The sequence below is a fragment of the Xenopus laevis genome, chromosome 4L (genome assembly GCF_017654675.1).
Source record: "Xenopus laevis strain J_2021 chromosome 4L, Xenopus_laevis_v10.1, whole genome shotgun sequence".
Lineage (NCBI taxonomy): Eukaryota > Metazoa > Chordata > Amphibia > Anura > Pipidae > Xenopus > Xenopus laevis.
In genome coordinates this window covers 135,928,103-135,953,321 of record NC_054377.1, presented here as the reverse complement: position 1 = coordinate 135,953,321, position 25,219 = coordinate 135,928,103, and the positions used below count along the sequence as shown (strand labels likewise).

Genomic DNA, 25,219 nt, shown 5'->3' with positions numbered 1-25,219 from the left:
ACAACTGCAAAGCTGTAGTTACACTAAATATTGAAATGAGGGGTATTCAGAGGAAGAATATTCATTTTTAAGATTGGTATAATAGTTCTGGTAGTACTGGGAAATACTAAAATATTATTGAAGTTATAATCAAAGATAATCCCAACCAATCGCCTGTCGCAGTATTAACGGAAGAATCTGCCATTTTTTAGCTTTCTGTACAGAAAAAGTACAGGTATGGGATTTGTTATATGGAAACCCATTATCCAAAAAGCTCAGACAGAAAGGCCGTCTCCATACATTAAATGTTTTCCAAATAATCCAAATTTTTTAAAAAGATTTCCCTTTTCACTGTAATAATAAAACAGTAGCTTGTACTTGATCCATACTAAGATATAATTCATCCATATTGAAACCAAAACCACCCTATTGGGCTTATTTAATGTTTACATAATTTTCTAGTAGACTTAAGGCATGAATATCCAAATTATAGAAAGATCCGTTATCCAGAAAGCCCCAAGTCTGAAAAATTTAAGTGATTCGGGTTTTCGCTTGATTTTATCAAGTTTTTCCGCAATCCGATTAAATCTGGGGGTTTTTTAAAACAATTAATAAGCTAAAATCGGGCATAGGAGTTTGGGAGTGGTTTTCTTTAATAAAATATGAGATCAAATCTTATGAGACAATAAACTGTTTGTTCAAAAGAAGAATCCATTAAATAGCTAAACATTCATAGCTTCTTCTTTTTTTGTAGGTGGCCCAGAGCAATCTAGGGAAGTGCCTGGTAACATCAATACATTTGAACTGATAAATGTGAGACCAGGAGTGAAGTACACAGTGAAAGTTACAGCACTTATAGGCACTCGACAAGGACAACCTGTCACTGCCAGTGCCAAAACACGTAAGTCCTCGATTATACCATATTCACCCAACATCCTCTGTTATCACAACACAAAAGTGCAACAATGTGTATAGTTTTTTTTGGTTCTCCTTGTTTGACTTTCTCCTGGAATTTCTTGTTAATTCCTTTTATCATATGTTTATTTTTATACCCCAAATCCTCCTGTATTGATGATAAAGATATTACTCTTTATGTGACCTGATTGGGTTTTAAACTATAATAAAGCGATCCATGCATGATTTAGTATTCAAGTATAGAGATGTCGCGAACTGTTCGCCGGCGAACTTGTTCGCGCGAACATCGGGTGTTCGCGCTCGCCGGAAGTTCGCGAACGTCGCGCGACGTTCGCCATTTTGGGTTCGCCATTGTTGGCGCTTTTTTTTGCCCTCTCACCCCAGACCAGCAGGTACATGGCAGCCAATCAGGAAGCTCTCCCCTGGACCACTCCCCTTCCCTATAAAAACCGAAGCCCTGCAGCGTTTTTTCACTCTGCCTGTGTGTGCTGAAGAGATAGTGTAGGGAGAGAGCTGCTGCCTGTTAGTGATTTCAGGGACAGTTGAAAGTTTGCTGGCTAGTAATCGTTTTGATACTGCTCTGTTATTGGAGGGACAGAAGTCTGCAGGGGTTTGAGGGACATTTAAGCTTAGGTAGCTTTGCTGGCTAGTAATCTACCTTCTACTGCAGTGCTCTGTATGTAGCTGCAGTGGGCAGCTGTCCTGCTTCTGATCTCATCTGCTGACTGCTGCAATAACAGTAGTCCTTGTAAGGACTGCTTTTATTTATTTTTTTGTTGTTTTACTACTACTACTACTACTACTACTATAAGAGCCCAGTGCTATTAGTCTAGCAGTGTTGGGGAGTGGGACTGGTGTGCTAATCTGCTGCTCCTAGTAGTTCAGCAGCACCAACTTTAATTTTTTTTTTTTAATATTCATTTTTTTTTTATTTTACTTTTTTTTATTTTACTACCGCTGTAGTAGTGTATAAGTTGACCTTTTAGGCATTATTTGCCCTGTAGGCATTATTTGCACACTGTTTTCTTCAACCCGCCATCGAGCTGTGTGACCTTGTTCACATTCTGTCTAAATATCCATAATATTACCGTCTCCAGAAAAAACACCGGAGTCACTTTTTTCAAGCAGCCATAATATATTTTACGTAATCCGTATCCACCGCTGTAGTAGTGTATACGTTGGCCTTGTAGGCATTATTTGCACACTGTTTTCTTCAACCCGCCATCGAGCTGTGTGACCTTGTTCACATTCTGTCTAAATATCCATAATATTACCGTCTCCAGAAAAAACACCGGAGTCACTTTTTTCAAGCAGCCATAATATATTTTACGTAATCCGTATCCACCGCTGTAGTAGTGTATACGTTGGCCTTGTAGGCATAATTTGCACACTGTTTTCTTCAACCCGCCATCGAGCTGTGTGACCTTGTTCCCATTCTGTCTAAATATCCATAATATTACCGTCTCCAGAAAAAACACCGGAGTCACTTTTTTCAAGCAGCATTCATATATTTTACGTAATCCGTATCCACCGCTGTAGTAGTGTATACGTTGGCCTTGTAGGCATTATTTGCACACTGTTTTCTTCAACCCGCCATCGAGCTGTGTGACCTTGTTCACATTCTGTCTAAATATCCATAATATTACCGTCTCCAGAAAAAACACCGGAGTCACTTTTTTCAAGCAGCCATAATATATTTGACGTAATCCGTATCCACCGCTGTAGTAGTGTATACGTTGGCCTTGTAGGCATTATTTGCACACTGTTTTCTTCAACCCGCCATCGAGCTGTGTGACCTTGTTCCCATTCTGTCTAAATATCCATAATATTACCGTCTCCAGAAAAAACACCGGAGTCACTTTTTTTGGCAAAAAATGACTATTTTCAGCATTTATGTGGCATATTTTTTCTGGCAACTGTGCTTCAGTGGCTGCAACCAAAAAAACTGGGCAAACAATGTCTACAAGGTCAACGTATGGCGAAAAATTACTATTTTCAGCATTTATATGGCATATTTTTTCTGGCAACTGTGCTTCAGTGGCTGCGTCCAAAAAAACTGGGCAAACAATGTCTACAAGGTCAACGTATGGCGAAAAATGACTATTTTCAGCATTTATATGGCATATTTTTTCTGGCAACTGTGCTTCAGTGGCTGCGTCCAAAAAAACTGGGCAAACAATGCCTACAAGGTCAACGTATGGCAGTTGTTTAAAGAGAACAGTAGATTACTAGCCAGCAAAGCTACCTAAGCTAAAATGTCCCTCAAATCCCTGCAGACTTCTGTCCCTCCAATACAGAGCAGTATCAAGCAGATTACTAGCCAGCAAACTTACTATCATCTGTCCCTGAAATCACTAACAGCTCTCCCCCTACACTATCTCTTCCAAGCACACACAGGCAGATTTTTCAGATACATTTTTGCCCTTGATCCCCCTCTGGCATGCCACTGTCCAGGTCGTTGCACCCTTTAAACAACTTTAAAATCATTTTTCTGGCCAGAAATGTCTTTTCTAGATGTTAAAGTTCGCCTTCCCATTGAAGTCTATGGGGTTCGCGAACCGTTCGCGAACCGCTCGCATTTTTGCGCAAGTTCGCGAATATGTTCGCGAACTTTTTTTCCGACGTTCGCTACATCCCTATTCAAGTAGTTATTCCCTGACTTTTTCTGTCTTCCCCCACTTTTGCCCAGTGGAAGTTCCCTCTGTAACCCCAGTAAGAGACCTCCGTGTGACCGATGTATCACAGCAGCGCATAAGACTGAGTTGGACCACTGTTCCTGGGAGCACCGGGTACCGGATCTACTGGAGAAGATCTGATGGTAAAAGCAATTAATTTACTCCACAACACATCATGTCATTTTTTGTTTGCTTTTTCACATGACACTTCCAAACCCAGTAGTTGGACTCCTGTGCTTTGCTTTCTATAACCATTCCCTGCACTCTCCGGATGAGTTTTGCTGTACTAGGTTGCTACTGGGTATAATAGTGTGGGGTTCAGCTACACCAAAAAATAGACAAGGGTGCCAAACCCTAAAGAGGGTTTAGAACAAAGAAGACTGGACTAGGGCATAGAGAACTGGCAAGTGAGAGATAAGAGCACAAACCTAGAAAAGAGAAGTGCCATCAAGGGACAGAAGTGTAGAATAGACAGTATAGAATAGTATTTGGTGTACAGGTTAATTTCAGGTAAAAGTAAAAGAGGTTATTCAGGCCAAGGTTCAAGTACCAGAAGCTAAAGCTACAAAATATACAAACACAGGAAACAACAAGTTTGGGAAATGACAAGTTAATGATCCGGAACTGTACAAAAAAAATAGAAAAAAGCTGGAATCAGGCAGTAGACCCTTCAGCTTACCATTAATTACACCTATAATAGGCAAAGCATCAGGTTCTCCTTGAGTGGGGTTAGTCTACGAGCTGCCGCTGGTGGTCAGTTCAGTTCAGCTGTAAATGATAAGCAGGGTTTGCCAAAATGGAGCAATCCTGACCCTGACAATTTTTGCCACTATTGCATCTGATTCACAGTGATTGCATGTGCTTTAATACATTATTAATTGTGGTAGGTGCACATCAGTTCACAGCCACAATTACCCTGAAATTGTGGGGAAAAATCATTGTATTTGTGGGTAACTAACTACACCCCATTGGAGTTTCATGAGCTGTGCAAAAGCAATTGGCCTGGGGTCTCATCATCGGTCCTTACAAAATATCTTTGTCAATTGTAATGTGCAGTAGGTGGTTCATAATCCCCTAAATTCCCTCTGAGACATGTTCTACACCAAAGACAAAGCATTTATGCAACTCTTGCCTTATTTTCTGCCTATAGGGGGTCCAGAAACAAGTCGTCTGGTATCAAGCGAGGAGAGATATATTGATGTCGACAATTTACAAGTTGGTGGGAGATATGAATTTCGTGCAGTAGCTTTGTTTGGCAATCGGGAAAGTGAAGCTGTTTCAGTCTTTGCTAACACTGGTAATAGAATTTCATCAACCTTACAATTTTATAATCTGTTAAACCAGCAATGTTTTGATCCAACAAAAGGTTTATGATATGACCTCTGGTTCATTCTTACATGTGCAGTTAGTTCCAACTGTATGAAAGTTCTACGTGCAGTAACAATGCCTAATAATAACTGTGCAACCTGCTGCTTGTTTAGCATGTGGAACTGGCCGGACAGATGTCGTCTTCTTGGTCCATGCAACCCAGGATAATGCATACAATGAGGAGGGTGTGAAAAATTTCCTTTCCAAGGTGATGTCTTCTATTGGACAGCTGGGGCCTGATGCCACCCAGGTAACTGCATATTTCAGGATTTAGGACTCTTGAGATAAAAACCTTTTTTCCTATCTATTGGGTTTCTTTTTTTAAAAGTGACAAACTTGTACTCCTCCCCTGACAAGACCCCAACCCATGCTCCTCCCCACCTTCATCCCAGTAATGCCCCAGCTCCACCCGAGTCAAGACCCAGCCCATCCCAGCTTCACTGGAGACTGCCCAACTAAGCCTAATGCTAATCACCCACTGTGCCCCATATATGTAGTACAGGTATGGTATCCAGAATGCTCAGGACCTGGGGTTTTCTGGATAACAGATCTTTCCGTAATTCACCAATGAACCTCAAGTCTGCTAAAAATCAAATAATTATTAAATAAACCCAGTACGATTATTTTGCCACCAATATGGATTCATACAGCTTAGTCTAAAACAAGTACACGGTACTGTTTTGTTTTTACAGAGACGGAAATCACTTTAAAAATTTTTAATTATTTTCTTAAAATGGAGTCTATGGGAGATGGCTTTCCCATAATTCTGAACTTTCTGGATAACGGATCCTATACCTGCTCATAAAATCTTCCAGTAATAAGTAAAACAGTTTATTTTTTAAGCAAATTTAATTTATCCTCAACATAGTAATTTCAAGGTTCAAGAAGGAACTAGTCCTAATAGCTGCAATTCCTAATCCTTGATTTATTTAGGAAAGTTACTCTAATTTGCATTTTTTTTTCCATTAGGTTGGTCTCAGTTCTTACAGCTTTAGGGCAAGACCTTGGATCCTTTTGAATCGTTCTAGTGATCTAAGCACAGTCCTACAACAAATTCGGGCTATTCCTTTTGAAGAGCCAAGTGGAACCTCAATAGGTATGTTTTTTACTTTATTGTGAGCAAAGTTATGAACTGTCCATTTAGTTGAAAGCTCTGAAGCCAAAATGAGAATTAGATCAGTCTGCTTTATTAACAGATTTTGTTTTGAAATATAAAAGCAAGAATATTGATTCCAGCTAAAGAAAAAACAGCAGGACCTGTTGGCCAATAAAAACAAATCACCAAACAGCAGCAGAGCGAGCAAACTATAAAATAACTGCTGTTGTCTACAGAGGTGATATGTATGGGGCTTAAGTGCTCCCCGTGGGGCTATTTATACTGTACACAAAGCAATGATGACCCTCCTTGCCTGCCCCACATGTCAGTGCAACCATCACCACTTCAAGGTGCCGTGCTACAAATTGGGCCCAATGCATGGGGAAAAAAGATAATGGTTAGGATCAATATTACGTTCTTTTGCACTGATTTAGCTCTATAATATGCCCTGCTCAATATTTTAAGGTAACAACTCACAAAACGATTATTCAGATTATTTTTTACTTAATTAATTTATCTGAAAAACTGATACCCAGAAAGTTTCAGAAGGCTATCTCCGGTAGACTGTTTAATAAAACATTTCAAAACCATAATAAAACAGTACTTGTATCTGATCCCAAATGAGATATAATTAATCCTTATTAGAGGTAAAACCATCCCATACCTCCCAACTGTCCCATTTTTCGGGGGACAGTCACTATTTTGACAGCTCAACTCACAGTCCCAGATTGTTACTGAAATGTCCCGACTTTCTCTTTGATCTCCTGCACTGAACAACCAGAAAAAGAGTTTCTAAAACTTAATAGGTTTTTGGAAGACATGGCAGGTGCACTTAGATACATTTGTTTCAATTTAAGATAAACAAAGAAACAATTGTAACTATTTAAGATAAGTAGGTCTCTTGAGCAAACTGTGACTTGCAGCTTAAGGCGCAATTCACCTTCATTAGCAAAATTATAATAACACATAAAAACCACAGAAATGTGTTGAAACTTCCATAATTTGCCAAAGTTTGTAAAATGAACATTAGGGGGTTTGACCACAAAATGGGTGAGGTCAAAAACATTTTTGTCTCTCTTTCTATTTAGAAAATGTTGGGAGGTATGCAATCCTATTGGGTTAATTAGATGTTTCTTAGTAGACTAAAGGTATGGAGATCTATTACAGAAAGACCCCTTGTCTGGAAACCCCCAGGTCCCGAGCATTCTGGATAGCAGGTCCCATACCCGCATATATAATGGTATTTAACGCTGTAATATTCTTGATGGATATTATTGCTGACTTTTACCAGGTGCTGCCATAAACTTTGCAAAGAACTACATGTTTACAACAAGCTATGGAAGACGAAATAATGTCCCTGGAATATTGGTTGTGTTGGCGGATGGACCCTCGGGAGATGATGTGTCAGAACCAGCAAGAGTCATTAAAGATGCAGGTAAATGGTCCTATTCATATTTGGTGCTTGTGCTTTATGGCAAAGAGTGCAAAGAATTGTACCCTCACTCTGTATACACTGTTGCCTGTGCTCCACACTGTTGTATACTGAGTGGATGGGGGAAGGATGCACTCCATTAAAAATGTATTAGCTTGGGATTGTTGATTATGCAAGGTGATAGAGAATCCTGTACGTAACACCTACCTGTGAGCCTAGTTCTTCCAGTGGGTGGCATGCCAAATGTTATCCTCGACCCCATTGTACCTACGATATCAGCTCCAGATTCCTCCTTCTGACAGCTGCCACTTATATATAGTAAGAACGGTATACCAGGTCATGTTGGGAGCAGGCAGCTAAAAGTTGGGCATCATTACTCCCTTGCACCCATTAGAAGTGAGCTCTGCACATTGGGTCATACATTTAACCCAACACCAGGTTTGGAGCACATCTAGAGCCTGCCAACTCAAGTACTCTGTGTATGGGTCCTAAAGAGTGCAATTTTGTACTTCTTAGCACTCCAGCACTTGTGTCTGTAACATTGGTAAATGAGCCCTAAATAGTTATTTGGTTTTAGCAGCACCACCACCATTTTGGCTTGTAATACAGTAGTAGACCTACACGACCCCATATTTTTTGCTTTTTCCTTGAATTAACAGTCTTGTTGTAGAGTTTTCCCTTTGTTCAATAAAGGCATCACATGCTTAATGATCCGGCATTACCAAGAGTTACTAATAACATTTTGATTCTCCTAAAATCTTCTGTCTTATGTTATCTCTCACAATATGATGAATAGGCAGTAATTTCTAATCCACTATTTTGGATTCGGCCGCACCCCTGAATCCTTCACGAAGGATTCGGTCAAATACCGAACCGAATCCAAATCCTAATTTGCATATGCAAATTGGGGTGGGAAGGGAAAAACATTTTTTACTTCCTTGTTTTGTGACAAAAAGTCACGCGATTTCCCTCTCCGCCCCTAATTTACATATGCAAATTAGGATTTGGATTCAGTTCGGTCGGACAGAAGGCTTCGGCCAAATCCGAATCCTGCTGAAAAAGGCCGAATCCTGAACCGAATCCTGGATTCGGTGCATCCCTACTTTCTAGCACAGTGTTTATAATTCTGCAAAACTGGATTGCAACCCTGTCCCAGGTAAATACCTTGTTCTTCATGAGCGAATCTGGCCCGTTTCTCTTCACCGAGAATTTGCAAAACAGAGAAAATTTGCAAAAAACATTAAAGTCATGGGTAGGGTTTTTTTTGCCGTGATCAAGCAACTTTTTTTCTGTGGTGACTTTATTTTGTGCAATACATTTGAATCTATGCAAATTTTTTCATGGTGAAACCTGGTGAAAAATTTTGCTCATCACTCTTTCGCCATAGAGATAATTTAAGGTGTAAGAGTCCCAAATGCAGGGGTGTTGACCCTTTCAATCCTATCTATACTTCAACACAGAGCAGGCAAGTGTCTAGTTGGGATGAAAATGGTTGTGGCAAAAGTCTGTCAAATTTAGTTCCCAGAAGGATGATGTGTCTGCAACTGTTTTTATTACCTTGTAAATAACATTTACATTTGCTGCTACCTGTAGTGATGGGCAAATAAATTCGGCAGACACAAATTTGCGGCAAATTAATTTGCAAAACTGCAAAAACTGTGGAAAATCCGCCACGTCAAAATTATTCGGACACCCATTGACTTTAATGCATTTGGACCAAATATTCGTGCGTATAAAAACTGTCGCTCGAGTCAAAATTGACGAGTGTCAAAATTATTTTGATGCTCATTGACTTCAATGCATTTCGCTAATTTTTCACCGTCGCAAACACCAAGGATTCGCCAATCACTAGCCACCTGTAGACCCAACTGTAAACTGTTACATCCACAGATATTATCATCATTAAACTGAAGGAATAAGTAGTGTCTGAAAGGAATCATATGGAAAATATGGAAACGGATGTTAATCATATCCAGTCTCTTGTACATGGAACATCTTAAAGGAATTGTTCAGTGTAAAAATAAAAACTGGGTAAATAGATAGGCTGTGCAAAATAAAAAATGTTTCTAATATAGTTAGTTAGCCAAAAATGTAATGTATAAAGGCTGGAGTGATTTGATGTATAACAAGTCAGTCAGACACTACTTCCTGCTTTTCAGCTCTCTTGGTTTACACTGACTGGTTACCCTGGTTACCAGGCAGTAACCAATCAGAGACTTGAGGGGGGGCCACATGTGTCATATCTGTTGCTTTTGAATCTGAGCTGAATGCTGAGGATCAATTACAAACTCACTAAACAGAAATGTACCATGTGGCCCCCCTTCAAGTCGCTGACTTAAGGTGCCCATACACTGAGAGATCCACTCGTTTGGCGATGTTGTCAAACGAGCGGATCTCTCCCCGATATGCCCACTTTGAGGTGGGCAATATCGGGCTGATCAGATCGTGGGCCCATTGGTATCCTAACGAATACCAATGGGCGGTCAAATTGCGGGACCGCATCAACGAATAGATGCGGCTGCGATCCGACGGGATTTTTTGTCCCATCCGATCGAGATCTGGCCTACTTTCGGCCAGATCTCGATCGGTGAAGCCCGTCGGGGGGCCCCATACACAGGCCAATAAGCTGCCGACACGGTCTGTCTGCAGCTTTTATCGGTCCGTGTATGGCCACCTTAACTCAGAGTTATAGAGCTGAAAAGCAGGAAGTTGGATTCTGGCTGTTTTATTAGACATCTGTTCACTCCAGCCTTTATATATTAAATTTTTGGTTAACTAACTATATTAGAAACATTTTTTATTTTGCACAGCCTATCTATTTACCCAGTTTTTATTTTCACACTGAACTGCTCCTTTAAGGCTCTTTTTAACAACTGTCCACTTAAGGCTTTATTTCTGAATAGAAATTATATCAGATTTGTCCATTTTTGCAGGGTTTAAAGTTCTGGCAGTTGGGATGGACGGCGCAGATCAGGAGCAGTTACGGCGAATAGTCTCCAGACAAAGCCCTCGGAATGTTTTTTTCACTAGGGATTCTGGCAATCTTAATAGCCTTGTGGACAGCCTTACAGGAGCAATTTGCATTATAACCCCAGTGGAAGTAAGGACTGTGCTTCTGTATTGCCTATACATTTATGGTATATAAATACAGTGGGTAATGTACAGCTTAGTAATCTATTGCAATGTAACCAGTCTCAGCCCCTACACACAAATTAGTTAAGTCAGTCCTTCTGACAGTGGTTTAGAATCAGCACCTCCAAGCCCAGTAACATATCACAAAAAACACCAGTGAGCTTTGTATTAGTGCAAAGGTTTTATTGACCTCAAGGATCATTTAGAGCCAAAACCTTTTGATCAGTATACTCTAAATACGTCTTTGCACTAATACAAGGCTCCTTTGGGGGAATGTAATAAAAGACGGTAATGGAAAAAATATTCGCAATGCGAAAAGCTATGCCTCTATGCAGTGTCAGACTGGCCTACCGGGATACCAGGAAAACTCCTGGTGGGCCAAGGTGTCAGTGGGCCCTCCTGCTTCTAAATATGTGGCTTATTTCATTGCCATTCCCTATTTCTATGAGAATAAAGAGGCTAAATAGATGGAATAATAGGTTATAATATGTAAAGAAAAGAGAATAGGAGAATAGAGGTTGAGTAAGTATAGGAAAAAAATAATACTTTGAGTGGGCCCCTGGTGTAAAGGTTTTTGTGGGCCCCTGGTGTCCCAGTCCGACACTGCCTCTATGTGAACAAATTTTCCTTTGCACAAATTTAATATAGCTTTTGCAAACTCAGAAACTGTTTAGCGACCCTTCTGAAAGTGGAATAAGGTTTGCGAATTTTATAGTTTGCCCAAGTGCGCAGTGAATGTAATAAAACTTCTTACTGAAAAAGTTGTTACATTTCTTCCAAAAGATTACGACACCTTCAAGCACGTCTTAAAAGTGGGCAATGTGCAATGAAAATTCGCAATGTAATAGCTTAAAGGAGAGTATTACATTGCGAAATGCGAATTTTAATTCTCATTTGTGCAAATTGTTTTGCTCTTTGCGACTTTTATTACATTCCCCATTATGTTCTATTAATATTAAGCAAATGAGAAGCCTCTTGTGCATGGTTTGTATTACACTGCTTAGTGGGCAAAATATAGACAAAAGGGTGTAATGATTATTTATACATGGCATACATGGAATGTGATAACTATAGTTATGATAATTAATAAGACCTTATTTTGAAATAGTATTTGCATTGCTGTTGAATTTCAAAGATTTCTTAAATGTGTGATACTGTGGGTAGTATATCAGACCTACATACCACTCTACTCTGTCCTTGTCCCACCTAAACTATGGCAAATTACTGAGTGCCTAAGTATCCAGCATTATAAAATACTAAATAAAAATATTAAGCTTACCACCTTATGTGGTCAGTTAAACATTATGGGGCACATTTACTAAGGGTCGAATATCGAGGGTTAATAAACCCTCGAAGTCCAATCCTTCGAATTCGAAGGATTTAGCGAAATCCTACAATCGATCGATCGAAGTAAAAACGATAAACGATAAAATCCTTCGATTTGAACGATTCAAACAATTTTAAGTTATCGATCGAAGGATTTTTCTTCGATCAAAAAAAGCTTAGAAAAGTAATGGGGAAGGTCCCCATAGGCTAACATTGTACCTTAGGTTTAAACTGCCAAAGTTTTTTTTAAAGAGACAGTACTTCGACTATCGAATCATTTGTATCGAAGTCGAAGGTCGTAGTAGCCTATTCGATGGTCGAAGTACCCAAAAAATTTGTACCGAAATTTCACATTTTTTCATTAGAATCCTTCACTCGAGCTTAGTAAATGTGCCCTTTTGTCATTGACATTTCTTTTTTTTTTGTTTTTGTTGTGTATAGGAGCCTTGTACAGTTCAGTGTCCACAGGTAAGTTCATTGGATGTCTAATGTTTTTATTATAGATCTTGGCAGCCCAATATAATGTGGTATAAAGCAAAGTACCAATGGATCAATATGTGTGTTCCATAAGTGCAATTATCAAACAAATGCTTTGTTGGTGCTCTTAAGTGGTAAGATCTAATATTAGTTTTGAAGAGGCCAATCCACAATTATAGAAGGATATATGGAGGACCTGTGATTTACGTCAGTGGTGCTGCAATGGTAACTTGCCTTCTCTAACAAATCCCTTGCTTTCTGCTCCTTCCCTCTGGAATTCCATCCTTAAATGAGTGGTGTAACCAATAACCTAAGACGAAGTTAGGAAACAGGGTTTTAACGAAATGGAAGTGAATGTGAGTGTTGTTAAAAGGTAATGCCTCTGAGAAGAATGGAGGACAATCAGGACACAAGTGAGGAGATGTAGTGAGATGCAGGGGTGGTTAAAGGCAGTTATCAGAATGACTTTATCATTTCATTTACTCTTTATAATTAATATTTTTTATACTACAGGGTGAAAAGGGACAGAAAGGAGAACTGGTAAGTAATCCTGTATTTTTGAGACTTTTTGTGTTCAAGACCCCTTTTTTGGGAAAACACTTAGGGGCAAAATTCACTAACCTGCGGAGTTGCGCTAGTGCAGGCTTCACCAAACTTCGCCGCACTTCGTCAGACGAAGTTTCGCCAGGGCACCAGTAATTCCTAAAATCCGAAGTTGCGCTCAGGGAGGCGAATGGTCGTGAAGTTGCGCTAGCGTTAATTCATCAAGGAAAGCGAAGTTACGCTAGCGATGCCTAATTTGCATACGGCGCCAAGTTAAAGTACAATGGACGTATATGTAGCAACAAATACATGCCAGCGTTTTTTTTTGAAGCAATCCTTATCTACTCTATTGCACTTCGACTGGTCTGAGGTGGCGAAGGCAAGTCTGGCGCAAGAGGTAATGTTTAGTTAAATGCGGAAGTTAGTGAATTAGCGTAGTTACGTCTCTTCGCCATAGCGCAACTTCGCCTGGCGTAAGGGTGCGAAGTAATGCTAGAGTAGGTCCACTTTGCTAGCGAATTTACGCCAGCACCCGTTAGTAAATCGGCGAAGTAACGAAATGACGTCACGCTGGAGAATTTGCGCTAGCGTTAGGCGCTTCGCACTTTAGTGAATTTGCCATTTAGGCCTCTTTTCATAATATGGTTACAAGTATATTAAATCAACATTAGAAATATGTGCAAAATATTGTAGTTATCAGTTATCCTATGTTAGGAGTTTCCAGCAAATATATAGTCACTTGAAATCTCAACCATATTGTCCTTGAGACTGTGGTTCATTTGGTGTTTAGTCTGGACCCCATGGTTTTGGGTTCATTAGTATGGGAACCTCTATTTTAATCTAATATCATTGAAATTGAAAAAAGAATAATTCAGTCTACTTGTACCTGACTAATCAAAGATCAAACAGCAGTTCAAATCTTTTTGTGGATTAATAAAAAAAACTCCAATAGAAAAGTTTTAGGTTTATGCACTAAATTACACTTTTTGGGAAAAACTTGCAAGAAGATATTGATGTCAGTAATAGTAAATCCCTGGAAAACATATTCCTTGAAGAAGAAAAAAAACAGAAATTGCTTTACATTTTAAAAATGTCATGAATGTTTGCTGATTTTTAATAAATCGGCTCATATAAGTACATTTACAAGGAACTGCTTCTTAAACCAAAATGAATTGCCTCAACAGTGATGGAAGTGTAACTGTTTTTTAGGGTAGTTCTGGACGTACGGGGTCAACTGGACCTGCTGGAGAGCCGGTGAGTTTCTTTTTCTTCATCACTCAGCATTATTAATGGAGGAAGCTGGAAGACCAAAATTTTATTAAAGATGCCCTTTGTGTTTAAAACCTGCATGAGATTCACATATCTCAGTTATCAACTTTTTTTGTGGGGTTTTCATGTAAATGAGAAGCAGCTTCATGTGAAAGTATCAATACTTGAATATACTTATCTTTCTGCTTTAGGGACGCAGTGGCATTCCAGGTCCACCTGGTCCTGTTGGTCCTCGTGGTCCCCCAGGGGAGGGCACAGCTTCAAGGGGACAGAAAGGAGAAACTGTAAGTTACTGAAACTAATGCCAAGAATGTAGTTTTCCAATTCTTCTCCACATCTTGAAAAGACATATGTTATGTAGCACTATTAATTACTCCTGGGGAGAGCCCATTGAATATCACAGCAAAATTTATTGCGCATTAGCGATGCTAAAAGACTGGAAGACATTTTGCACCTGTTCCTAAATAGTTGTCAGGCTGGGCCACAGGTGAGTGGCTTACAGGTAAGAGCCTAGGTGCTGTGTAACATGCGGGTATTTGAGGTGCTGATACACAAGAAACATGTTGTAGCATGGAAAGATTTATTTAAAGTAAAGTGCAGGCAACACAAGTCGTTATTTTCAAGAAAAACAGAAGTCCTTTTACCAGGTCAGTGGTCAGAGGCAAGCTGCAGGCAAAAGTGATCCGAAGAATAGGCAAAAAGGTCAGGACTAGCGGCAAACTTGGAGGGTCCGATAAACTGGCCGAGGTAAGGGGCAGGTTGAAGGCAGAGAATGGTTGAAGAGACAGGCCTGGGTCAAATACCAGGAGATCCAATAGTTAACGGAAGCAGGGATTGGAGAACCAGGCAGGACAAGGACAGGAACAGGGAACAAGGCAGGAATCAGGCACAGGAGTCAAAGGAACAAGGAGTCATATGAACAAGTGGTACGCTGGATCTAGCTTGGGAGCTTCAATGATCAAGCACCAGGGTATTGTTTGCAACAGGCTTATAAAGCCCCTTAATTAGCAAATTACAAACACCTGGTAGAGCAAGGAGGAGAAGGAGGTGAGCAAACGTATAAGGTATAAGGTCTTTAATCATACCAGTAGGATAAGATTCCAAAGGTCTCCAGTGGCTCAATGAAGTTATGCAGGAGCTTGTGAGTGTATAGTTCAGAGTTCGATCCCAGGTAGCTTCTGACAATAGTACTCAAGTATCATCATCAGGCAGGGCATGGACGCTTTTCAATTGATGTTGAGATTATTTTGAAGGTGCTTAAAAAAACCACAGGTCCAGTTCACAAAGAGTGTTGTATTGAATGCCTGATCAATGGCTGGTGGAAAATACAGTGGTTGTCTTGTTCTTCAAATCACAGCCATGAATACAACATGAATTACAATTAAATCCTGATTCCCAGGGGTGGATTAAAGCACAAGCTACAGGGGTCCATTTCTATATTCTTTTCATATTTAAATTTAATATTTAAATCTATTTAAAATTTGTGCCAACATAAAATACATCCCCTCAAAAGTAGGTCTTTAAAATCTACTAGGCTCAATTAAAATTCACAAGAAGATACAATACATATTTTCCCACTTCCACTATGTCATACACTTTTGTTCTCTAATATGCATATTTTCTTTTCCTTGTAGGGAGATCCAGGTGCTGATGGTATCCCTGGAAGTCCGGGCCGTCCTGGAAACCCTGGCACTCCAGGCTCTCTAGTAAGTTGGGCAGCAGTTTTTTGTATTCAGCTGCATGGAATTTTTTGCAGAACCCTTGGAGATTAGAGCATTATGAGACATAACATAATCACCAGCACTGCAGCCACTGCTATATAGTTATTCTGTGTATACACATGGTCAAACAGCATACCGTAGCATACTGGGAAAAAAACCCAGTGGGCCCCACCGGCCCAGACTTGATCCCTGCCCGAATCTGTCATTGCTGCCCCCAACCACCCTCTCCCCGGGCCTCAGGCCTCCCAGTCTGACCCTGTGTATACAACTGCATTGTAACAATAATACACTAAATAGAACACTTGTTTGAATAAAAAGTACACTTAGTTATACCCACATAGCGACAAGTTCCTTATTACATCTAAATATCTTTGATTTCAGGGGAGTAAAGGCTCACAAGGAGAGAGAGGAGATCAAGTAAGTGTCCAGCTATTTAATTTGTATAATAATGTATTGAATTGTAATTGTTTAATATGAATATATTTGAATAAAACTGTTTTATTTAGGAATAACTTCCTTTTTTGCCTGTTCTTCATTGACGCAGTTGATTCTTTCTATTTATACCTTCTCTTAGGGAGAAAGAGGATCTTCAGGACCAGCTGGTCCAAAAGGAGAAAAGGGAGTCCAGGTAGGTTTTATTAAGAAACCAGATGATATGTAGATTGTAAGTGATCTTGTTGTAGTATGGGGGTCACTGATGATCCAATATGCCCACTGTGTTAACAGGTGCCATTTCCAGACGTGTTTCTTTCTGTGGGATGATCAAATTGATTTTGTACAAACTGACCTATATAAGAAAAATTCAGTTGAAAGAGGTCATCAGCCAATTGGATTGACAGTGACTTTCCAATCAAGCTCATATCCAGCTCTATTTCATAGATTGTTTTGTCCCTAGATACAGTACACAATCCTCATCTCAGTAAAGAATAAAATATGCATATAGATTTGTTCAGAAATTAAATGTCATAATAATAACAAAAATAGTTTTATCAGATTAGAACAGTAATGTTATAATGCTACCTAATTGATAATTACCAATTTGTACCAAGCAGTGATGGTGGCTATCACTACCCATCCTACTGATAGCTATTGATACATGGGAATAAAGATTGATTGGCTGGGAATCCTTCCAAATTCCTCAATTTCATCTTTAAGAAATCGTCTGCAAATCAGCATTTGGGAATACCTTTATCAAAATAATAAAACCTTATTATGGTATACTGTTTGGCAAAATGAACTCTTTTGTGCCTCAGAAGCATGAATACTGTGGTTACATAAAATACAGGGCAAAAAGAAATGGAGCCCCGTGTTCATAGGCATGTGTACCTTCATTGTCCATTGGACAGTTTAAACAAAAGTGTATACAATGCATGAGAGTGATGGTAAAGATCATTTTTGTATATTATTTTGTCTCAGGGTGAACCAGGGGAAGTTATAAATGGTGGTGGTGGAATTCCCGGAAGAAAAGGAGAGGCAGGAATTCCAGTAAGTATAGTGGAATATTTTATTATTTATCCAACTTTAACCCTATCACCATTTCAATAGTCATACTGCCTTTCTGGAATTTCACAAAGTGTGTGACTTTTCCAATTTGAATAGAATTCCTAACTGACTATAACCCTGGATATTTGGCAAGTGTTTAGAAGAAGCATAAGGTTCCTCTGATTACCTGGCAGTTGTTGACCTCAATTTGGAAGACAAGTGAGCTTCAATGTTGGTAAAGAATGACAGTTTGAAGGCCCTTGGTTTAGTAGGACAGATGGCTCAATATGTCTTAAATGTTTCCAGACCACAAGTTACAAGACTGAAATTGTTTCATGGCTAATGATATATCTGTCACATATAACCTTTTGTAAGTTAGAAGAGATGTTCTAGTATTCATCCACTGCCTTCATTAGCAACCTAATTATCACATAGGCTCTTCTGCCAGTGAACTGTTGTTTGTGCCAAACCAGGTGATGGTTGTATAAAACTTATGGCAGATTTCAATGCAGATCTTCAATATATTGTTTACCATCAACACAATTTTACCTATGTCTTAGGGAATTCCGGGCCAGCCAGGAACCCCAGGACAAAGAGGAATCCCTGGAACCCCAGGATCCCCTGGACCAGAAGGACCAAGTGGTTCTTCAGGACTCCCAGGGCAATCTATCAAGGTATAGTCTTCTATAGATCACAACAGAACACAATGAAAACTAAACAAAGCTATGATGCAATTACAGATAGTGGTTATGCATTAACATGAGAATGTTTGCACCAATCGAATAACTATAACAACTACAACAACTATCAGATATTTGCTTTCATAATTCTAACTACACTAGACTAGTAAAAGCTAACTGTTGATTGGTTGCTATGGAATTCTGTACCATGGATAATCCTGTCCCTGTTACTACGATACTTACAATAAAATGTCATTTTTATTGCTAATAATTTTGTGTTCTTTTCCAGGGAGAGAAAGGAGACCGAGGTGAGAGAGTAAGTGTATTTTAGTTTACCTATCTCCATCACCCGTTAGATCAAAGTCCAACCTTCTGTAGTCCATGATTTTTATTGATTCATTATGGTTTGCACCATCCCTACTAGATATAGTAATTCAGCAGCTGTATGTGGTACCATTTTTGTAGCAGAGAGTTTGGACCTTTTTGGACGAGTGTCACCTGGAACTACACAAGACATAACTATCAGCTATCTGATGAGATGTCATCCCACTTAACCCCACATGTTGCATTAATGGCACTGAGCAGCACTATAATTCACCACACTTATGTTGAGATTAAAAGAGAAAAGTAAAGTGACTGAGGTTGGGGTATTTGTAAATGTATGGGTATGTGTTAAAAAGTCATGTTACAGAATAAAAACTAGTGTAAAGGAACTACAACAAAAAGCAGTTTATACAATCTAACTGTCCTTAAGTAGAGTTTAATGGGTAGAAGTAGTACTATCTATTGTAATATCAAGATGTCTTCAAATATCACTTGTATTTACTTTATTTACAACCGTGAGTTCAATTCAGATAAGAATAGTAAGTACGCATTGAGCTTTAGTTGTGGCCTCTCTGCTAAAGATCTTACTTTCATACCAGGTTCAAAACTTGTCACACAAATCATTTTCTATTTTCTATCACTTTTTCTTTAACCTGCACTGCAACCCTTTTCCCCTTCACATCCTCCCATCTTGGGCTGGCCTCAAAGACCCATGGCCCATTAATTCTAAATGCTTCTTGCACTGCCTGGACCGAAACCATCTGATGGGCAATAAAAATATCTGATACAATAAAGACATGCTTATGGAAGTGTACTTTCATACGTGCATCCACACAAATCAACATTAATTATATAGATAAATGGGTACCCCCTTACAAAAAATTTGTTATTTTTTTAGTATATACTTCAGAAATATCCAGCTTGCATCCCCTTAACACTGCAGCTCCCAGCATCCCACTGTGAGCTGAGACCTGAAGGGCTACAGGTTGGACATACATTACCTGATTTTAAGGTATTCCCCCCAATATAGAGACCCCAGCATTCTCTTTTGCCAGGTCCTCTGTTTCTCTAAGGTCCCGTCTGTATTTTTTCCCTTTGGTCCTTACCAAAAAGTTTTAGTACTGTATTTATTTGATCGTAGTGCAAAAACAACAAATTCCATTATACTTTGATAATGAGGTTTATTAATTTTTTCCATCAGGGTCTCCCAGGATTGGTCAATGGGGTTGGTGTCAAAGGTGAACCAGGAAGCCCTGTAAGTGAGATGTCATTCCCAATATGATTGCCTATGGCCCATTGTTCAAAGCATTTAATTTAGAATGCGTAACTTTCCTGATCAATATAGCCATTTTGTCCCATTCGTAATATTAAGCTACGTGCAACAGCTGTCCATTTTATGTACATATCAATCTAAAACTATTTGTTGTTTTTTTTTGGAGAAACATAACAAATTATAAGTTTGTTTTTCAAGGGATCACCTGGTGCTCAAGGTCCAGGAGGCCCTCGAGGTCTATCAGGCCTTCCAGGGCAAAAGGGAGAAAAGGTGAGTGATGGGCATGGGGGCCAGGCAAGATGAGCACATGGTAACCTGAATAACCTTTCTTATATGTTAAACATTGGGCAAAATATGAAGTCTTTTAAAACATATCTATGTGAAGATGTGTCTCTTAATGTTAAAAGTATCCTTATATAGTTAAGTATTGAGTGGTAATGCTTTGATTGCCATGTATTATCATTACTTTATCTCACTGTATCAATTTATATTATAAATATTACTCTGTATACATTATATATATATATATATATATATATATATATATATATATATATACTCTGTCTTAAATATATTGATAATGGGTTGAGTGCAGAGGAATCTTGTATTTGTCTATATGTATTTTGTGGTCACACCCTCATTGCACCCCCGCCTAATGATTTTAAAAACTAGTGGTGAGCACAACTTTCCCTTGTTTGTTTATATATATATATATATATATATATATATATATATATATATATATATATATATATATAGTAGCAGATATTATATCTATATATTTTCTTCTGGTCCCAGGGTGAAGCTGGAGAAGGCTTTCCGGGTGCTGCAGGGAGGACCGGAGATCCAGGAGACCGAGTGAGTTACAGTAATATGTTTATCTATTTGACCTGGAAAGAGGGTTTCCACCTTCTGCCCCAATGCAGACCGGGCAGGGGGCAGGCCTGGTGATGTAGGGGGCAGGAAGTTGATGTTGGGGGCTTGTGGAAGTCTGGGGGTGTGTCTGTGATGCCAAGGGGTTATGATGAGTTGACTGCCACTCCATTCACTTTAAGCCCTGTCAGATTTCTAACCTGGAAATCCAGACAGGCAGTTTTTACCCAGACAGCCCTTAACTGAGCTTTCTGGCTGAAAACCAGACAGGAGGCAACCCTAGCTTGAAACAAAAAAGAATTATTATGTCTGCTACACCAAATTACTGAAATATAAATACATTATTGATTTCATAAAATTCTACAGTGCCCTTATTTTCTGTTGTGGCCTCAAAACATTGCTGTATCTACTGCATCACTATGTTGTTCTATGTTGTGCAACATAGAAACAAATTCATAACAATGGTGATATCTCTGATAGTAGACACAGCTTGAGGGAAAATGTAGCAATCCATGTAAGGAACTGTCCATTATGTACTTACCTTATAACTATACAGGGGCCATGATTTATTAGATACCCGCCGAGTGATTAGAGAGAGGGGATCTGTGTTCCGTAATGCAAATTAATGCTGTATTTAGCCCTCATTTGGTCTGTTCAAATAAGGTAATATCCGACCAAGGTCGCCAGATGAGACATTGTCAGGTGACAGGAAAGAAACAAGTGGTTGAACCCTTTCACTGTCTAATATCCCTCCTAGAATTAGATTTATTTTCTTATTGGCGGTTAGGAAATATTATTTATTTTTACACAAAATGAATACAGGTGTTGGATATATGCAATGCCCTTTATCCATGTGGTCTTTTCCATTGATATATATTTCTGTGCTTCACATAGGTGCACTTATAAGTGCTAGTGCCTGAGTTTCATACATACAGTAAAATGTACCTGAGTTTCATGGTACATAAAAGGAATGGTATTTCCGCAAAGGACAATTTTATGTGCAGTGCTGACAAACTTTTTCATTCAATTTTTCTCTAATTCTTTTCAGGGACCCAGAGGGCCACCTGGTGAACAAGGTGCCAAAGTAGGTATTTTGCGATGTGGGCAAAAAATATTCCATAATTGCCTATTTCGTTGTACCTGGACTACTGCATATGGCAGCTATATTTTAAAGATCATGAATTTTGACACATCCCCCATGCATATATATTTGAATTTCATATTTATTGTTAAATTGATTATTTTGGATTTATATTTATATGTTTTTCATTTATTTGAGTTGTTTGTATTTATATGGTAATACAATATATATGGTAATTATTTGAATTTCATATTTATTGATCATTATTTTACTTTCCAATTTAGTTTTGGGGGATATCATGTTTAATCTGCTGCCTTCATTATCATCATTGCAATTATATATTCATTAACATATGCTCATTGATTTGAAATTATTTTGAATATATTGTATATATTAATTTTTGGAGATTTCTTTATGCATGTATATTAACATTTAAGCATTTAGCATTTGATCTTAACCCGACTTGCATTTTTTATTGGAGTGGTTTTATAAAATCTGCACCCATAGGGGGCGGAGCCTAAGCTTCTGATGAAGTGACTTTCGGTCACGAAACATGTAAAGCTGGTTCCCCTGCCCCCACTCCTATGTTGTGTTTTTAACGAAGATGAATAAAGATTTAACATTTTAGGTCAAGCTTGGTTTCACCGGCATCCTGCTTCATTGGCGCTTCTGACACTATCAAGTTTTAGCTATATTTTAAAGACTACTAAATTCTTCAAAAATTCATGCACAACCCCTGCTTTTTTCTGATAGGGTGACCGTGGGACACCTGGCCAGGATGGGGAACGTGGGGAAAAGGTAAGATCTGATCAATAAATACAAAGTGGGATTTGACAACCTCCCAAAACCAGGCCTATCCTTTTATGCCGCCAGACAGAGGGTATCATTATCAATTAGCCTAAATTAAATGCTCTGCTATTTTAGATGAACCTAAATGCAGACCTCATTGTATCTCAATAGCTGAGACATGGTATTAGACTACTGTACTGGTAACAGACAATTCATCATTTTCAACTTTTTTTTGTAATAAGTCCCTGCACCAAATCCACTATTTTGGATTTGGGAGATGCCGAAGCAAATCCAAATTTGCATATGCAAATTAGGGGTGGAAAGGGGAAAAATGTTTTACTTCCATGTTTTCTGACAAAAAATCAAGCGATCTCCCTCCCTGCCCCTAATTTGCATATGCAAATTAAGCTTCGGTTCGGGCAGGCAGAAGGATTCGGGCAAATCCAAGTCCTGGTGAAAAAAGACGAATCCCAAACCGAATCCTGGATTCGGTGCATCCCTAGTATTAAGACAGTATTTTATAGTTGTTCGTTGTTAGAAGCAAGAATAAATAAGTAATTAACCCCTGTGCCTACGGTTTACTAAAATGGCATTGTCATAGAAACAAGAGAAAGAACCAGCTGACTCATGAATACCTCAAACGCTTGTTTGATGGATTATATAAGTACTTACGATTGTGATTCTTTTACAGGGTGAACGTGGACCTCCTGGATTTCAAGGTTTGAAGGTGTGCAAATTCAATTTGTCATGTAAATGTAACTAGGCCAAGAGCCCTTGAAATTTGCAATAAATAACACATGTGTATATTCAAGCTACTTGTATTTCAGTTTATTAGAAACTCAGTTTGGCAGATATAATATTATACTGTAACTAGTAGTGTCTTCTAGGGTAAGACATTAAGGCTCTTAAAGGAACAGTTCAGTGTGAAAATAAAAACTGGGTAAATAGATAGGCTATGCAAAATAAAAAATGTTTCTAATATAGTTAATTAGCCAAAAATGTAATATATAAAGGCTGGAGTGACTGGATGTCTAACATAATAACCAGAACACTACTTTCTGCTTTTCAGATCTATAACTCGAGTTAGTCAGTGACTTGAAGGGGGCCACATGGTACATAATTGTTTAGTGAGTTTGCAATTGATCCTCAGCATTCAGCTCAGATTCAAAAGCAACAGATATGAACCATGTGGCCTCCCCCCAAGTCTCTGATTGGTTATTGCCTGGTAACCAGTCAGTGTAAACCAAGAGAGCTGAAAAGCAGGAAGTAGAGTTCTGGCTATTATGTTAGACATCCAGTCTATATTAGATACATTTTTTATTTTGCACAGCCTATCTATTTACCCAGTTTTTATTTTTACACTGAACAATTCCTTAAAAGAGGAATATGTCTGCCAATTTAGTAAAGTTATGAGGATCAATGAAAAATGTACTTTTTTAAAAATAAATAAACTCAACAAACCTTGGCAATGCACTATCAATCTGAGTTTTTCATGTTTGTAGACCCATTGAAAATGATAAGTAGAATACAGTTTCACTGCATTTTAGTTTTTTTTCCTATATATATTTGATCAAGGTTTTTTTTCATAAATAAGCAAACATTCATGTTTTCAAGTTTGAAAATTAAAAAAAACAAAAATTCACAACTTTGGATTTGGATAAATAAACTTCCCCAGTGGAGCCATCGGATCAATGAGAAGTTACCATCTTTGAATTGTGTTAAAGAAATGTACAGTGAATCAGCTGTGATTAATTTTTCATTTTATTTCCAGGGCAGTCCAGGACAAAATGGGTTGCCTGGTCCATCAGGACCCACGGTAAGCCTTCTACTGTGTTATAAACCTTCTCTAATGTTCCTTTTGCAAATATTAATAAGAGACATCATTTGATCAATTGCATATCTATTCCATTATGTCTATCAGAGGCCATTGCCATTGGCCACTTCCCAACTAATTAAATAATTACATAAAAATTGTCAATGGGCTCATATTACAAGCCATACAAAAATTCTTGTATGTGCACATCCAGAAATTCTAGGGGCAAAAGCCCAAATTATATTAATGCTAAGAGGTAATGAGAGTTAAGTATTCTTAATGAGAAGTTTGCTGAAGCATATTTCTGTATAGCCTCAAGGACTTATAGGAGTATGCAATTAGCATGTGATATGATTAGGGTGAAGTCACACGTGGCATTTTTACTTTGCGTTTTTAAAAATGTTTGAGTGTAAATACGCACAAAATGAAGCTCTAATGAAAATAATGGAATATGAACTATAGCAATTACCAGTGGCGCTTGCAAGCCAACATCCACCACGTGACGCCAGTATTTGCGTTTTTCAGCAGAAACGCCAATACTCCAAGGAAACACTGGGATCCTCAGTTTTGGAAATGCACTGAAATACACTGTGTATTTTCAATATGACAGGCAAACTCTTGCGAGATGGATTGCGCATATATAAGTAGTTGCGGTGTTGTATGCTGGTGACGTAATTATGTTGCGTATTGACGATAAGTCCGGCTACATTTTGCATATAAATTGCTTTTCCGCTTGACTTTTTATTCACAAAAATTCATTAAAATTCTTCAAAACGGAATTGTGGGGAATGAGAAAAAACAGAAATGCGTGTTGGAAAAAGAAAACTACAGGCTGAAAAATGCATCATGTGCGTGTTATTTCATTGGCGTATTTTCAGTCGACCGTGCATTTTTAAAAACGCATTGTAAAAACGCCCCATGTGATCTCACCCTTAGGCTGGCCACAGACGCAAAGATCCGATTGTATGAAT

At 38.6% G+C, this 25,219-nt stretch overlaps 1 protein-coding gene across 3 annotated transcripts in view; it reads left to right on the top strand.

The window, feature by feature from the left end:
* LOC108714669 (collagen alpha-1(VII) chain) overlaps positions 1–25,219 on the top strand; it is a 145,565-nt gene that overhangs the window by 47,275 nt on the left and 73,071 nt on the right. For all 3 annotated transcript variants that reach the window (XM_018259085.2, XM_018259086.2, XM_018259084.2), the window contains exons 24-47: positions 734–880; positions 3,584–3,712; positions 4,720–4,866; positions 5,051–5,187; positions 5,907–6,033; positions 7,325–7,468; positions 10,399–10,565; positions 12,365–12,391; positions 12,914–12,940; positions 14,153–14,197; positions 14,404–14,496; positions 15,847–15,918; positions 16,315–16,350; positions 16,508–16,561; positions 17,350–17,418; positions 17,976–18,089; positions 18,385–18,411; positions 19,621–19,674; positions 19,891–19,962; positions 20,491–20,550; positions 21,614–21,649; positions 22,400–22,444; positions 23,127–23,162; positions 24,207–24,251. In XM_018259085.2, coding sequence (XP_018114574.1) covers positions 734–880; positions 3,584–3,712; positions 4,720–4,866; positions 5,051–5,187; positions 5,907–6,033; positions 7,325–7,468; positions 10,399–10,565; positions 12,365–12,391; positions 12,914–12,940; positions 14,153–14,197; positions 14,404–14,496; positions 15,847–15,918; positions 16,315–16,350; positions 16,508–16,561; positions 17,350–17,418; positions 17,976–18,089; positions 18,385–18,411; positions 19,621–19,674; positions 19,891–19,962; positions 20,491–20,550; positions 21,614–21,649; positions 22,400–22,444; positions 23,127–23,162; positions 24,207–24,251 — 1,910 coding nt within the window. The remainder of the gene's footprint in view (positions 1–733; positions 881–3,583; positions 3,713–4,719; positions 4,867–5,050; positions 5,188–5,906; positions 6,034–7,324; positions 7,469–10,398; positions 10,566–12,364; positions 12,392–12,913; positions 12,941–14,152; positions 14,198–14,403; positions 14,497–15,846; positions 15,919–16,314; positions 16,351–16,507; positions 16,562–17,349; positions 17,419–17,975; positions 18,090–18,384; positions 18,412–19,620; positions 19,675–19,890; positions 19,963–20,490; positions 20,551–21,613; positions 21,650–22,399; positions 22,445–23,126; positions 23,163–24,206; positions 24,252–25,219) is intronic.